At 44.4% G+C, this 17,404-nt stretch overlaps 1 protein-coding gene across 2 annotated transcripts in view; it reads right to left on the bottom strand.

Moving 5' to 3' along the window:
- ASIC1 (acid sensing ion channel subunit 1) overlaps nucleotides 1–17,404 on the bottom strand; it is a 179,409-nt gene that overhangs the window by 5,611 nt on the left and 156,394 nt on the right. For both annotated transcript variants that reach the window (XM_063119870.1, XM_063119868.1), the window contains 5 exons: nucleotides 12,807–12,957; nucleotides 10,883–11,010; nucleotides 7,753–7,903; nucleotides 3,485–3,541; nucleotides 381–534 (listed from right to left, as the gene is read on the bottom strand). In XM_063119870.1, coding sequence (XP_062975940.1) covers nucleotides 381–534; nucleotides 3,485–3,541; nucleotides 7,753–7,903; nucleotides 10,883–11,010; nucleotides 12,807–12,957 — 641 coding nt within the window. The remainder of the gene's footprint in view (nucleotides 1–380; nucleotides 535–3,484; nucleotides 3,542–7,752; nucleotides 7,904–10,882; nucleotides 11,011–12,806; nucleotides 12,958–17,404) is intronic.

Here is a 17,404-nt window from a genome sequence, read left to right as displayed (position 1 = left end):
CGTATTTCTCAGGCTCTGGAGTGGTCCCGCTCACCCAGACTGGTTACTAAGTGTAGAAAGTTATACAAGGCTTCCTGTTTGGGCTGGGAATTTGCCTGAGGAACAATGATCTTCCTTGCTTCTCTCTCTCTCTCTCTCTCTCTCTCTCTCTCTCTTTCTCTCTCTCTCTCTCGCATTGTCCCTTGGCTCTAAGTCCCTGGCTCAGCTCCTGGCTCCTGACTTTTCCCACCTCTGGCAACAGCCTACAGCTCAGCCCCAACTGATCTTGAAGTTGTTTTTCTTTGGGGGCTGACCAAGGCAGTGGGGTGTAGAAAAGGGAAGTGCAGGGACCATAGTGGCAAGTGGGTCGGATGGGGGCTGAGGCAGGCAGAGGTACTCACCCAATGTACTGCTCACTCCGGTTGTATTTCTTGGCCAGGTACTTGGCTGATGCCTTGCTGGGGATCTTGACCATGGAGAGCTCCTTGCCGTAGCGGGTGACGTTGCAAGGCATCTCACACACGCAGTAGTCATTGTCCCTCTCCACCAAGAAGTCTGGGGGGTGGGGAAGGAAGGCAGAAGTCACTATGGGGTCAGTTCAAAACAAAATCAAATCAAAAGGGTTTTTTGTTTTGGTTTGGGGGAAGAGATGAGAAAGGTCATTTTCTGAGTGCACTTGTCCTTTGCTCATCCTTCAGGATGCTCAAATGCTTCTTGCGTTGGGCTCTCAGGGTCTTTCATCTAGGTACTGATCAGTGCCCAGATTTACTTAGATTGAACAATGCTTATTGCAGGGGTGGGCAATGTTTTAGCCCCTGAGAGGGAGGCAGGGAGATGTATACTGCACCCACACACATATGCAAAGGCCAACACACACACAGCCTTCTCCTTCTGCCGCTATACATGCCCCCATACACACATACAGACACTCTCCCCTCCCTCAGTTTCAGTGTGTAGTGTTGTGGAGGTTTACATGTCTCTGCCCAGAGATCATTTTGTGCCAAGCAGCTGTTTGGTGGGCTGTCAGGAGCATGGTTGTGCTGAGTAATAGGGCACACTGGGTTGACTTCTCTTCCTGCTGCCAGGAGGAGAGCCAGCCTCTTCCTTCCCCAGCAAAACTGCAGCAGTGTAGGGGACATTGGGCAGTGTGTGGGGTGTGTGTGACAGTGGCAGTGCATGTGGGCCATAGGTTGCCCCGATGTGGCTTGCAGCATCAGGTACTCCTACTCTTAGAGCATCCACTGGGCCCAGGTTATTTTGGAATCAGGTTGCTTGAAAAATGGATATCCAGCCATGTTCCACCACCACAGATTTGGGGGTGAGCTTTTGGGTATCAAAACTAAAGAGAAAGAGGATTTTCTAACAAAAATCTCCAGCTCTTTGAGCTTTTTACCTCCCCGACACTATGACCCTAAGCATGAAAACTTGAAAGTAAGCTGCACTGCACTAGAGGAGGCTTACATCGGAGCAAGTATCGCTCGGGCCGGGCTGCAAGAGCGCTCAGGGGTCAGCCATTCCTGGACACATGGCATAGAGCAGCCTTTCCCAACCTGGTGCCCTCCAGACTACAGCTCCTGTAATCCCTGACCATTGGTGGTGCTGGCTGGGAATTATGGATGTTGTAGTCCAAAACCTCTGGAGGGGAGCAGGTTGGGAAGGCTGGCATAGAGAAATCCTGTTAAGTAGGATTAGATACATGAATGGAAAACAGATTTGTCTAATGAAACTGTTCGCTAGTGAATTCAGCTCAGACAAGAGGAAGTGCTTCTTAGCACAATTATAATTCACTTATGAAATCCACACTACCACCAGGGGGCAGTGATGGCCCCTAGCTTTTAGATTACTTAATTTTTTTTAGGTGAATTCATAGAAGGTGTTTTATTTACCTTTTGTAAATCACCCAGAGAGCTTCATCTATGGGGTGGTATAGAAATGTAATAATAATAATTATTGCTTGATTTGATTTATGCCCTGCCTTTCTACCAATTAAAATGGCATTCAAGACAGCTTATAATCATGAATACAACCTGATTAAAACAATAAAACAAATGCATTAAAACACTATTAAAACCACAATAACAACAGAATAAAAATGACATCCAACACAATGGACCCACTTACACTTACATTCCAGCTTGAATGAAAAGGCCTTTGGCTGCCAGAGGATTGACAGCAGAGATGGAGTGAACCTAGCCTTCCCAAGTGTGGAGTTCCACAGCCTGGGAGTGTCCACAAAAAGGCCCTCTCTCAGGTCACCACGAAGCATGCCTCTGATGGCAGCAGTCTCAAAAGAAGGCCTCCGCATAAGATCTTAAGACCTGGGCAGGCTCATATGGGAGAAGGAGGTGTTTCAAGGGCTTTATTGGTCATAACTAGCACTTTGAATTCTGCCTGGAATCAGACCAGCAAAGCCTGAATAACGTGCTCCTTGTAACCAGCCCCAGTTAACAGTTTGGCCACAGCATTCTGGACCAGTTTCCTAACAGTTTTCAAAGACAACCCTATGTAGAGCATGTTACAGTAATCCAAAGGGCTTGCAACTAAGGCATGTGTGACCACGGCAGGGACAGACTTCTCCAAAAGAGGCACAGGATAGATCTTATCAACAGTTGTTAGATATGATAGCGAAATAGAATGTCTGTGTTATAAAGCCAGAATAGATGGGATTAGCTACTAGGTCCTGCTGGGAGAAACAACAGAAGATGCCCATGAATATTATGCTTTATTTGTGAGCTTTGAGAGCCATCTGGGTGGCCACCATTGGAGAGAAAAGAAAGCCAGACTATGGAATTGTAGAGCTGGAGGAGGTGATGTAGCCCTCCTAGTCCAACTCAGCTTCTCGATGCAGGAAATCAGGAGGTAGAGATGGATCCCCACCAGATGTACACTGAGCTTTTGCTTGAAGACCTCCAAAGAGGGAGAGCCCAGCCAACCCGCAGTGATTGGCTCCATTGCCGAACTGCTCTCACCATTAAAAAGTTTGTCCTAACATTCAACCAAAACCTATCCTTCTGTAACATAAACCTATTAGACCTGGGGGGGGGGGAATCTACACTACTGCTTTAAAGCGCTTTATAACAGTTTTGACAACTGTTGGGGCCCAGGACACACTGCATATACAGTTTTCAAAACGTTTTCAAAGTGCTTTAAAGTGCTTTAAAAGCAGTTGTGTAGATCCCCCCCCCCAGTCCTGTCTTCTTGGGGAAGCAGAGAACTAGTCTTTGCCATCTTCTGTGTGACAGCTCTTCAGGTCTCTGAAGGGCTGTCACATATCATATCCCAAAATTGGACTCTGGGTTGATCCAGGAAGACGATGCCTGTGTTTAGAGACACTATAGCTCTGATGGCCAGACACCAGGGCAAGCAACATGGGGTAGCTGGCTCCCTTCTTGTAAGCATCTGGGGTATCTCTCTGTGTGTGTGTCGGATTGATAATCTTGGAAACAGAGTACTGAACTAGCTGGACATGTGGCCTAATCCAGCAAAGCAATTTATTGGTCCTCACCAAGGGCTGGATCTGCACATTCCTTGTACTGCTCAGGGGTGCAATAGGGCGCATCACCTGCAGGGAAACATAAAAGTAAAAGTAATCACGTCACAGGGTTACCAGGCTATCATGGCAAGCATCTATTCTGACGGTCTGCACTTACAAGCAGTGAAGTGGATCCCAGGGGTGATAAAATGTGCAACACCCTGCAAAACCCACCGCTCTCTAGTTTAAATGCACATTTATGAACGAACACAGACTTGTCTCTTCGTATACAGCTGATGGAGGTGGTCTCGCATTTGGTGCTGTGGACTCCCCAGCAAAGGTGGATTTATATTTGGGGCGAATGGGGTGGCGACCCTCTGCCTCTCTCCCACTCACTTGTGGCAGAGAAATTTCCCCACAACCAGGTACATTTGCTCCAGTGCATGGTCTGCAGCTGCCGCTTGCCATACACCTTCTCATGCCCTCCTCAAGCAATGAGCATCAGCCACCACTGCTCCCCAGATGACTGTCCCGGGGGACCTCAACATTCCCGCTGAGGCCACTAGATCTGGAGTGGCTCAGGCCTTCATGGCTGCCATGAGAACCACGGGGCTGTCCCAACATGTCATTGATCCAAACCACACAACAGAACCCACACTAGACTTGGTTCTCTCCTGGGCAGGAGGATCGTGGTCTGAAGGTGGGGGATTTTTACAATCTGTCCATTATCATGGTCAGTTGATTTCCTGTTGAGTTTTAGTTTAACAGAGGCTGGTCCTATTAGGATGGGCCTATTAGGAAGGGCCACCCACAGAGGCCCAAGGATTCCAGAGGGTTTCAGGATTTTCCAAGCTAGTATTACTGGCACTCTGATCAAAGCCTGTCCTGGTCAATCTGTGGAATGCAGAAATGACTCCGGCAGCTGAAACAATCACCCTAGGGTGACCTCTCTGGCTTAGTGGAGCTCATTTGGCTTCTTCGTATATGTGATATAATCACCTGCCTCTTTGGTTAACCTGTTTTATTATGTTAATATGAATGTATTTAATTTTTCAGAAGTTCTTTATACAGGTAATGAAAGGGTTAACTGTGGGTAGCAGAAGGGGGCTTGTATGTGATTGGCTGGTTTGTTTCTTCCAGTGGGGAGTGGGGGAGTGAGGGTGGTGTGAGGAGGGTTTTTTGGTTTTGTTGGCTTAGCAGTGAGTAGATCGGGTTTGGCAAAGCATCATCTTAATTTGAGGGAGGATTTAGAGGGGTAGTGAGGCTATTAATTAATCATTTATATAAATAACAACATCTATAGCATTGAAATGTGGTCTTGTACATAAGAAACTTTTATTTTGTGTTATTGAGTTAAATCTGTGTGCCAGCTGGGACTTAGTTTATGCTACCACATACTTTAGCACTAAATTGCTAGCACCCACTTCCCCAAACTTGTAATTATAGTAACAGTGATCAATTTGACACACATTTGGTGTTGATTGGGGCTGCCAGGTACAAAAGGGGGCAGGGCTCCTGCAGCTTTAACTGTTGTGGTGAAGAGGGCATTTCACCAGGTGCTGCATGCATACAAACGACACCTGCTGAAATCCCCCTTTCTCTCTAACTGTTAGAGATACAGGAGCCCTGTCCTCCTTTCCATAGGGACACCCTATTTTACAGCTCGATTCTCCTGATTGTATAAACTGGTCCCAGGCAGCCCAGAGAGTGAACTGGGCACCATGTTTCTTTAAGCCCTGCACAGAGAATGTAGCGAATGAAACACGTTCAGCTAGTAAAAGGCCGTTTCCTTGGTATCTCTGGTTCACAGAACCCTTGTAGGGCAGAGATTAGATAAAGCGAAATCAAAGCAGTCATTACGTATGGAATACTGGATCCAACTCCTGGCAGCGATCTATGATTGGCCTTCTTTGGCTGTTGTCATTCTCCCTGAATCCAGATTGCCTATCATTCTCCAGTAGCCTGGATGCCAATTGACAGGTTCAGTCTACCTTTGAAAAAAACCCCACTCTTTCTCCCTCCTTTTCATACGTTGATGCCATTCTTCTGTCTGCCTTTTCCTTTCCAGGAGATGCAGCTGACTAGAATAATTAATGCATTGCTGCATTTTAATTGTGCTAATTACATCCCTTGAAAAGGTTTTCTGCTTAACAGGAAAGATTGAGTACAGGGGAGGGGGGATGGAACGATTGAGAGAGCCTGGGGGACTGTCACTTCATGTACCAGATATAAAGAGTAGGAATATCTGCAATTACAGAGATTCATAGTTAGGGATGATCCTAAAGAAGGGACACTTTTAAGGAATATTTTCAGCAGCACTGAATAGACACCCCCCTCCCGCCACTCTAATTTTGTAGTTGTTTTTAATTGCTTTGAAAAGGAATGTGTGAAAACATTCTCCTATCCAGGAAGGATTACCCTCACTCTGAACTGCATTTATTTGGCCTCAGTGACACTAGCATGCACCCAGAGCTAACTGACTATGCAGCATCATGGTATGGTCTGGTTCACTATGTGATTCCCAACTGGTTGGGATTGTTCATGTGATAGATCCAGGAAACCTCGCCCTCACGCTCAGATCATTTCATTTGTGCTCAGTGATATCATCATGTCACCAAATCAGATTATCTACTAAGCATTGTGATGTCAAAGATGTGATGCCTGATTGGCTAGGATTATGCAGGTGAGGAAGAAGATAATGCAGAAGCGAGAAGAGAAAAATGGCTCAGAAGCAGCAGCAGACAGGTGAAACTAATGCCAGCAACGTAGTGTGGAAAAAATGAACATTCTCACAAGTTGGTTTCCCCGCCCACCCCGGGGAAGGGGAAATTTCAAAGTACTGTTTTCAGCCTGAGTATTGAAATGGGAGAACACTTCGCATAGCCTAATTTAAAACGGTAGCTGATTGTAAGCTGCACATATACTAGGGTGACCATATGAAAAGGAGGACAGGGCTCCTGTATCTTTAACAGTTGTATTGAGAAGGGAATTTCAGCAGGTGTCATTTGTGTCATCACAACAGTTAAAGCTGCAGGTTCCCTGCCCTCTTTTAAATCTGGTCACAGTATAACTCCTGCAGCTTTAACTGTTGTGATGAAGAGGTAATTTCACCAGGTGCGACATGCATACAAATGATCCCTGCTGAATTTCCCCTTTCTATGCAACTGTTAAAGATATAGGAGCCCTGTCCTCCTTTTCATATGGTCACCCAAACATATACTACAAAATGTAGCAATATAAACAATATAGTACATAGTCTATTTCAGTTACATTCTGCACCTAAAGATTGAAAAGCCTGCTAAAGTCAATTCTGCAGCTGAATGTATTATGCTATTATTAGGGTGACCATATGGAAAGGAGGACAGGGCTCCTGTATCTTTAACAGTTGTATTGAAAGGGGGATTTCAGCAGGTGTCATTTGTATGCATGCAACAGTTTATTTATTTATTTAGCATAAAACAAACAACAGTGTAAAAATACAATATAAAAGCACAATATAAAAGCACAATCTGGTTAAAGCTGAGCAGCGATGCAGAGATTTATAGAGATTTAAAATGCAGGTTGAAAACAGTAATTTAAAAGACTAAGATGATAAACTGTTTAAATACTGGGAAAATAAAAATAGTATAACGTAGGTGCCAGGTGAGCCTCTCTAGGGGCTCATTCCACAGCTGGGGTGCCATAGCAGAGACGGCCCTCCTCCTGGTAGCTAGTTAAAGTTGAAGGAACTGTACTAGAGTGACCAGATACAAAACAGGGCAGGGTTCCTGCAGCTTTAACTGTGGTGATGAAGAGGGAATTTCCTCAGGTGCTGTATGCATACAAATGACACTTGCTGAAATTCCCCTTTCAATACAACTGTTAAAGATACAGGAGCCCTGTCCTCCTTTCCATATGGTCACCCTAACACTATCCCCATCACAGCTACATTGTGGAGAGTGCAAAAAGGCCAACACTTTTGCCAACACAGTTGCTGCTGTTGCCACTTGTAGTGGCAAAACACACACACACACACACACACACACACACACACACACCTCTTAAGAAAAAAGAGGTGCTACAATCCCTCCCAATGGTGAACCCTACCTGTGAGAAACAGCTGGAGAATTTCTCCTCGTGCTGAAGAAACTCAGTGAAATTATTCCCCCCCCCAAAAAAACAACACACACAATTTCTCTGCTCACAAACAGGGTGGAGAATATTAAAATGCTGTCTGCGCACAGCTCTGGTTTTTAACGTCTCCTTTTTTGCAGCTGCTATGTCCTTGCCCTGCCATTGGCTTCACCCTGCCCCCATCTTACCTGGCATATGCACCATGCGGCAGTTGCAGTTCTCCACCAGGTAGCGGGTCTCACAGTCTATGCGGCAAGCGGTGATGCTGTAGGTATCATAGAACTCAGACTCCATCGTCACGGATTTGCAGTCACCCCAGGGTGGAGGAAGGTAGATGAGCTGTGCAAGAGTGGACGGAAGGGGAATGAGAATGGCAGAATCTCTTCACTCCCTCCGGGAGAAGAAGGAGGGCTCTGTTTGGCCCATCATGCCGATGGGGGCAAGGCTGACATGGCTCCTCGGGGCATGCAGCCTGCACCGGCTGTCTTGGCCCCAAGACTGCACCGGCCACATGGACTGGAGGGAAACTCATGGAGGCTGATCGTAAGAGCCATGTGGACTGCAGAGGTTCAGAGCACATGGGAGGCTTTAAAATATTCCCAAAAAAGGAAGGCAGTAGTTGAATGATCTAATATATAAAGAGTGCCCAAAGCACACAACTGCAAGATATACATTCAAGGATGGACAGTGATAATTAACCTTGTTTATTCACAGATATGATGGTTATAACTGATGCACTCACCCGCATGGCAAAATGACACGGTCATCAATGGCAAACTGCTGGTTGCCTAACAAAACTGTACATGAAAATGACTCCTGATACAATCATCTCCACATTTTTATAATGAATAATTTCTAATGCATGATGTACATAAATCGAAACCACAGTCACAGTTTATAGTACAATACAGTGCTGGTGATGACATCAGTATAGTAACCTTGTAAACTATGTTTATAATACGAGGTTATGTTTATTGTTTTCTTGTTCTTATCAGCATTGTAAACTTTATTAACAGGCTCCTGGTTTGCTTGTCTTGTTTGCGCGGCAGCTTCTTCGGAAGAAACGCAATGACAAATTGGCTGAAACCTGTAGATTATTGTGGGGTAGACACCTCCGAAATGAAAAACAGCCGGTATGCCTTGAGCTTGGAGAAACGCAAATAGCAGTGGTTTTGTTAGGCAACCAGCAGTTTGTCATTGATGACTGTGTCATTTTGCCATGCAGGAGGATGCATCAGTTATAACCATCATATCTGTGAATAAACAAGGTTAATTATCACTGTCCATCCTTGAATGAATATCTTGTAGTTGTGTGCTTTGGGCACTCTGTATATATTAGGACTTAAAATATGACACGTGAAAATTCTTGCTCTAAGAAGAGGATGTGCCAGAGCCAATTCAAACTTAGAACAAAAAGGCTCATCGTCCATTCTCCCCCATGATCATAGAATAGCAGAGTTGGAAGGAGCCTACAAGGCCATCGAGTCCAACCCCTGCTCAATGCAGGAATCCACCCTAAAGCATACCCGACAGATGGTTGTCCAGCTGCCTCTTGAATGCCTCTAGTGTGGGAGAGCCCACAACCTCCCTAGGTAACTGGTTCCATTGTCGTACTGCTCTAACAGTCAGGAATTTTTCCTGATGTCCAGCTGGAATCTGACTTCCTTTAACTTGATACCGTTATTCCGTGTCCTGCACTCTGGGAGGCTCGAGAAGAGATCCTGGCCCTCTTCTGTGTGACAACCTTTTAAGTATTTGAAGAGTGCTATCATGTCTCCCCTCAATCTTCTCTTCTCCAGGCTAAACATGCCCAGTTCTTTCAGTCTCTCTTCATAAGGCTTGATCACAAACTCCCTATGAGTGGAATGTTATAGCATGAACCATTATGGCTGACAATGGTATATAAGTATTTAATTTTAATTTTGGGAGCATATTTATCAAGATGGTGTGCATGGTTCTTTCCCCTTTCTTTATCTTCACAACAACCCAGTGAGGTTGGTTAGCTGAGAGGTACCTGGCACAAGGGTACTCAGTGCGCTTCATGGCTGACTAGGGATTTCGAGCTGGGTCTCTCCAGTCCTACACTTAAACCATGCCACCACACTGCTTGTCTTGTACTTACTTAAATAAATACCTCAAAGAAGGATTCTAGCCTAGCCTTCTCCTTGATGGATTAGATTTCAATGTGTATGGAGTTTTGTGGGCTGGAAGGTATTCATTCATGCAATTGACCACATGCAATTTGAAGTGGAATAGCACCAGAAGGTCTGTGTCATGTGCTTCTTAAACACACCCACACCCATTTGAATTGGTTGTAAGGCATCCTCAATGGAAACAAGAATTCTTGTTTTCTAACATATCCTCTTCTCCACCCGCTAGCCTGTATTTTCCTCCTGGAATGTTCATAATTGAATATTGCCAATGAAATTATTAACCCCTTTGATCTGTTCTATTCATGCTGATGATTCTGAATCATCACTTCATGCATAAACAGGCAAGGAAAGATTGGGTAACAGCCCTCCTTTCAGAGCCTTCAGCCTTGATGATAAAATAATGGCTTGTTTCTTTATTTTTATACCTTTATTTGGAATAGTTATATACTCACTTTCAGCAAAAAGTTCTCAGAGCAGTATATATAGTAACACAGGGCAGGAGTAAAATACAGCGATACAGAAGTAATAATATCTTGAGTATGTGCCCATATATAGGGTGACCATATGGAAAGGAGGACAGGGTTCCTGTATCTAAAAACAGTTGTATTGCAAGGGGAATTTCAGCAGGTGTTATTTGTATGCATGCAGCACCAGGTGAAATTCCCTCTTCATCGCAACAGTTGAAGCTGCAGGAGTCCTGCCCTATTTTGTACCTGGTCAAGAGGGCAGGGCTCCTGCAGCATTAAATGTTGTGATCAAGAGGGAATTTCACCAAGTACTGACGCATACAAATGACACCTGCTGAAATTCCCTTTTCTATGCAACTGTTCAAGATTCAGGAGCCCTCTCCTCTTTTTTATATGGTCACCCTACCCATATAGACAAGTAATCAGAAGTAATTGCTGCTGCCAGCTGACTAGCACTAACCATTTGACCCCACTTCTCTCACCCAGAACCAAGGATCTCTGAATTATCGTCCATTGCATCTCCCTTTTCAGAGATTTCCTGGCTTGAAACCTTTCATTCTACCCATTGCCCTCCTTGTCATCAGGGGGGAAAAATAAGAATTTCACCCATGGTCACTCTAATGCTGCCTGGACAGTGGAAATACACACTTTGATCATCAGAGGTTGGCTTCAGGGGATAGGGGGCCTCCTCATCTTACCCGCTGCTCCTGGCAGGATACAAACGTCTGGAAACCAGGTGCCACCCCAAATCCCAGCTGGTCAATGAAGGGTGGCTCGTCTTGGCTGTGGATCTGCACTTTAATCCCAGCTTCAAATGAGGTCTCATCTGTGGCACAGAGAGATGGAGAGCAGAAAGGGAGCTCAGGTGACCGAGGCAGCAGGGCTTTAGTTCAGAAAGCAGACACTGGCCCTGATTCATAGAATCATAGAATAGTAGAGTTGGAAGGGGTCTATAAGGCCATCGAGTCCAACCCCCCGCTCAATGCAAAAATCTGCAACTTGTAATCCTCAGGAAGACTCAGGAATTTAATTTTTGTGAACCGCCCAGAGAGCTCCGGATATTGGGCAGTATAGAAATGTAATTAATAATAAATAAATAAATAAAGACTCGGAGCCTTTCTACATGAGGCTTTTATTGTGTGCTTGCGATTCCTCACGTGCGGTAGTTTGAAGTTCCTCCTGCAGGGCTTCTCCCATTCTTTGCAACCATTTCCCTGGCCTTTTTTAGATTGAGGAAAATCTAGTATTATTTAGAAATGGCGGAATGAGACTCTCGCGTAATGGACAATTCCGCTATACCACAGAGCCATCTAGTGGTTGTGTAATAAAACATATTGAAAGGCAGAGAAAGACACGCATGAAGGAGCTGATCTTAATTCTGCAAAGAACCTGGAGGCAGAAGCCTTGGTAAAGGTGCAGGTTAAAATCCTCAGGGAGAAAAGCCCCCAGTGTTTCTGTCTGTACAGACAGGGAGATGCATGAAAAGACAGGCATGGGGCCATGGAGGTAACTTTTACTCTGTCTAGTTCTCTCACTTAGGGAGTGCACAGCCCAGCTGCTTCAGTCAATGCCCTCTTTGAAGTAGTTTTTTTAGGGCTATGGTAACCCTGATTAGAGTCAGAGCATCCCAGAACTTAAACCAGAACCACCACCACCCGGCTCAGTCCAGGAATACATCAGGTAATACTAATAATTTCACCTGAACACAATATCTATAATCAGAACTCAAACATTTTAAGTTCGGGCAAGGTCATCTGGATCAAAGGGGAAGATTTTCAGAGAGGCCTGGGCCCCCGGTGGATCTCATTTTAAAAATTAGGAACCCAGGAATCCCCTTCCTACAGGGCCTCTAGGTGACCTTTGAATTGGGATTCAGGGTTCACCCCCACTATAGTCTTGACAACATAGCCTCCCCTCCCAAAAAAAGCAGTATGTTATTTGTAGATAAGAGGCAGCTCCTTTCTTGGCTGGTTACCATGGTGAGTAGCAGAGAATGGAGGAAAGTGACTAAGTGACTAAGAGAATGGGATGGGGGAAGGTGTAATGTGGGTGCAAGGAAGCATGTTTAGAAATGTAGGGTGGCCATATGGAAAAGAGGACAGGGCTCCTGTATACAACAGTTGTATTGAAAGAGGAATTTCAGCAGGTGTCACTTGTATGCATGCAGCACCTAGTGAAATTCCCTCTTCATCGCAACAGTTAAAGCTGCAGGAGCTGTGCCCTCTTGACCAGATACAAAAGAGGGCAGGGCTCCTGAAGCGTTAACTGTTGTGACGAAGACTAGGTGCTGCAGGCATACAAATGGCACCTGCTGAAATTCCCTTTTTTCTACAACTGTTAAAGATACAAGAGCCCTGTCCTCCTTTCCATAGGGCCACCCTAAGAAAAGTAATGAAGCAGGGAGTGGCCCAGTAGACTGAGGATTTGGGGAGGAAGGACTTGGCAAGAGAAGAAGGCAGAAGCGGAACAATAAAGAAAGGCAGCTTGGGGTCATGGAGTGAGGAGAGACCTGGCAAGGTGAGGCATCAGCAGAAGGCAGGGGATTTTCCACTGGAAGCACAAGGGAGAATGTGCAAAGGACAGAATCAAAATGGCGCCAGGGAAGCCAGGAGCAACTCTTACCTGTCTCTCCCCAGACAGGAAGATACTCATCCTGTTGAATGTCCAACATGATCTCCAAGCCGTTACCAGTTCCCCCCTTCATGGTGATGAGTGGCGGCCTGTCAGACTGGCCTGAGTTGAACGTGTAGCATTTTCCATAGCGGGTGAACACCTGAGGAGAGGGAAAACGAGGATCAGATAAGCAGCCAGAATCATGCATTGGTCTCCACCCAGCCCTTTCAGCTGCTGGCAATGAAGAGAAATCCTGAGATAAAGGTCTCAGCAGGGGACAGAGTCACATCGTACTCCGTCGGTATAATAAATATCCCCAGAACGTGCTTTCACCGCTCAGTTTCAGCACCAGGGAAAGCTCCCTATTTTTCAGAGCTTCTCAGTTTCGCCTAATAAGAAGAAGCCATTTCCAAAAGAAAGTGGTAGAGACTTTGAAGCCATAGGGATACTGGGAGTAAACACCGGAATTACTTAATAGGAATTTGGGATGTGCGGAATTGGAATGGTGGAAGCAAACTGGAGCACTGTTGTTCCACTGCAAATGGTTTTATTTAATCAGTTTATTTATTTCATCAATTGATATAGTTCACACCATACCTTAAAAAAAATCTCCAAGCAGTTTGCAGAGCCAAAAAGCAAACTGCATTGTAAAAAATACAAAAGGTCATGTCAATATGTTTAAAATATTTAAAATGAAAATTAGAAATCGAAGAAGTACATACTTTATTTAATCAATTTATATACAACTCACCATATCTAAAAGTGATCTCTAAGGGATTTACGAAGTCAAAAATACCTCCCTCCCCATCATAATGAATACAAACAGTTGTGTTGCAACTCAGGGGTCCAACTCTTTCCAGTTATACAAAAAAGGATATGTACCCACAACAATGCCCCTGGAATCTTCAGTAAAGAGAATGAGAACAGAAAACCACACTGAAGCTATTGAGTGCTCAAGTGAATATTCACTAGTTCTTCCCCTTCCTGAAGAAGGATAACCTCAGCCATGCTGGTATTTTGCGCTTTACTGGGTAATTAATCATTTGTAGATACCCAGATAATGGTTCCTGCCAGGCAATTCATGTAACAAATAGGCTAAGGAGTACGATTTGGCAGCTGCTACCCAAGGAATGCTAAAATGTTTTGTAGACACCAGCTGAGTGCTTTCATCCCATTCATCCCTGTGCAGTGGATGTGTTTAAGCCAAATTCTTAAGACAAAACTGAGGCACAGACAGGGAAAAGACTCACCCAGTGGCATGAAGTGACTAAGCAGCAATGGCAAGCACATATCCAGGACATTTCTTAGAGTTTGTCTCAGTTCCAGAATCCTTCAAAAGTATTTATTTAATTATTACATTTTTATACCGCCCAATAGCCAAAGCTCTCTGGGCGGTTCACAAAAATTAAAACACGAAGAGCATAATAAAACAACCAAAAATCTAAAAACACAAATACAAAATACAATATAAAAAGCACAACCAGGATAAAACCACACAGCAGAAATTGATGTAGGTTAAAATATGGAATTAAAACAGCAAAGTTTAAATTTAAGTTAAATTAGGTGTTAAAATACTGAGAAAATAAAAAGGTCTTCAGCTGGCGATGGAAGGAGTACAGTGTAGGTGCCAGGCGAACCTCTCTGGGGAGCTCGTTCCACAGTCGGGGTTCCACAGAAGAGAAAGCCCTCCTCCTAGTAGGCACCTGCCTCACTTCCTTTGGCAGGGGCTCACATTTGAGGGACATCTCTTTAAGAAGGAGGAATCAGCTACTAGGGAAGGTGCCTTTTCTCATCCCATTTCGTTTTTGAGCGCTTTGCATTGCCCTAGGTAAGCGAGAATGCTTACCGACTCATCACTTTCAAATACCGGTAAAATACTGCCAACTGCATGTGTCCATTCCCCTACTAACTTATCATGGTAGACGACGTGTTTATTCACTTGAAGTCTTTTTGGCTTCAATAATGACAGAACTAAGAATGTACACAGTTTGTGGAATTATGCATTTATTGTGTGCCAACGTCATTAGCCCCTGCCTCTCCCCCACTCCCCTGGCTGCCCTGCTGATTTCAGGGAAACCTAGATATTTTTTAAAAAAGAAAAATAGTGTTTGTGTGGGAGGAAATGGTGTACGTAGCTGTTACAGACTACCCGAAGGCTTAAATTTAGCTTGTTTGCTTGTTAGTGCTGTGTAGCAGCTACAGATGTCACTAAAAAATAAATAATTGGTTTGTTTCTTTGTTCTTTAAAAAAAATCAGGTCCGCCCACAAACTTTGGTCTCTGTGTGTGTGTGTGTGTGTGTGTGTGTGAGACAGAGAGAGTCTGGAGGGCAAAAATACCCCCCCAAATTCCTGAAGTTGCCCACGCCTGTTATAAATGATCTGCCATAGGTCAACTCATCTTGGTTTGTAGGCTGTCACGTTGGAAAAGGCACAGAGTTGGATCTCCCTTCACTGGGAGGAAAGGCCCCACTCATGGAAGGCCCCTCCACCTGGTTTTTGTGGGTTCCCTCTCCCATTCCGAAGGGCTTCCTGACTGTGAAGCACTTTCAGGGAGATGAAGGGACTGTTGTGAGAAGGAGAGGGGTGGGGAAGTCCACTTCTGCCAGTGCAATTGACCTAGCTTAAGTCTGGATCCAACCCAGATTCTGCAAACCCCTCATCAATTTAAGGCAGTTTGCAGTAAAACCCTTTTGAGAATTCCTGATGCACCCCCACTGTGCCCTCCTCCCTTCCTACAGCCAGGTTGGGTTTTCAAGACTTCACTAGATGCCATCTGTGGTGTTACCCACATTTCTATTCCCTTAGGTATGTCTGAGTGAGTATGTCTAGAGAGTGCGGAACGTTGGACTGAGTGGGTGTGGCTGGTGATGATGTGGAAAGGGGGGAGGAGTATATATAGGGGGAGCTGAGGGGTCCGGTTGGTGATTGGGTTTGGAAGGTAGATGTGTTTAGCTGAGTGATTTCTTGTCAGGAGTTGTGTGAGGAGTGAGTGAAAATAAGATCATAGGGACTAAGGATTGTTATTATTAGATTGGTTACTACCAGTATTATTAAGAATAGGCAGGATTGGAATATAATTCAAAGGAGCTAAGAACTGTAAACAACAATAAACATTTTCTTTATTTTGCTACCATAAAACCATGTGTCAGTTTGGTTGTGTCTCCTGCTCTATTAGTTCATAAATAAACACATTACATTAAACTTTCAGCTTGCTATATTCATAGAAAAGCCTTTTCCAAAACTCCTTACCTTTTCCCTCTGTTATACTTTTAAAGGTTATACTTTTCTTTTTACCCCTTCTTCAGGTATTTAAGTGGTGGTGCTTAGTCTGAGGGAGGTGCGCGCGCCAAAGCCTTGTGCGTGAGGTGGTGGTGTCGCACCATCCTTCCTCTGCCCATAGGCCAAGGTGTGGGTATGTGTCACACAAATCCTGGCTCTGAGGCTCGATTTTAAAATCAATACTAAACTGGAGTTATAACATAAAGTGGCTGATTGTATAGAATGGAAGTAAGCTCATGTTACAATGAACACAGTCATTTTGAAGTGGCAGGGAGGAGATAGAGCCTTTTTTTTCCAATGGAGGGACAGAAGTGACCTTTTTCTTAAGATTGTATGGATGTTTGTCTATAATAGATTTTGATAGTTTTTATTAATTGTATATGTATGTCACAATATGACAGTTTGAGATATATAGTTCCTTTTTTGTACTTTTCAGGTTACTACCTTGCATAAATGATTCATGCTTTAAGCACATTGGGATTTTCCAATTAATACCTGCTGACACCATTTTGGATTTTCCTTTCTTTTGTTGTGCTTGATTTTAGAGTTCCATAATTCCCATACCTAAGTTCCATGTCTTTCGTTCTGACCATTAGACCCTTCTTCCCTATTGGGAATACACAACCATGGTCTTTGATGCTTGTTCTAGCTCGCTACGCCTACAAATGGCATAAAGGCTGAGATAACTTACACTAATCGTACTGTCTTATTAATGCACAATCAGAAAACTGCAGTTCTGAGAATATGATCCTTTCTTGCACAAATGCTGACCTCTAGATTTAAGGGAAATAGGTGTGGGGTGTTTTGCGTTTTTCTCTCTCTGCCTCACCACTTCAGCTATGCTATTGCCCCTGTGCGTTGGAACAGATCAGCCAGTACCGACAAAATGCATATTATTGAGCTCACGCAGAACAAGAACAGATGTACGCTTCTTGATTTGGCATTCTCAGATGTGCCCATTTCACACAATCCGTCAGTAAGGGCCAAAGCATTTGCAGTTACTCATGACATTGTGTTGTGCCTGGGGCTGGTAATTTTTAGGAACATGTTATGAATGATTTATCAGCAAATGTTGAAATTAGGACTGTTGTTCATTATTGCATTAATTAATAGTCCAGGAATTTGTAACTTTTAACACTTATAATAGTTGATAAAATTACAATTTGTAAGGGCACAGTCCTATGGGATGCACCCTGGATGCTCAGAAGCCAATGCAGAGTAGAAGGCGCCTCACACCTCCTGCTCTGCATTTTAGCTAGATGGGCGATTTCATCTATCTAGCAGAGGCTTCGGGGACGAGGCTGGGGATACCTCATAGCCCCACATG

Source organism: Elgaria multicarinata, chromosome 3 (assembly GCF_023053635.1).
Source record: "Elgaria multicarinata webbii isolate HBS135686 ecotype San Diego chromosome 3, rElgMul1.1.pri, whole genome shotgun sequence".
Taxonomy (NCBI): domain Eukaryota; kingdom Metazoa; phylum Chordata; class Lepidosauria; order Squamata; family Anguidae; genus Elgaria; species Elgaria multicarinata.
Note: the sequence above shows the minus strand (reverse complement) of the source record. Positions and strands in the feature narration are given on the sequence as shown.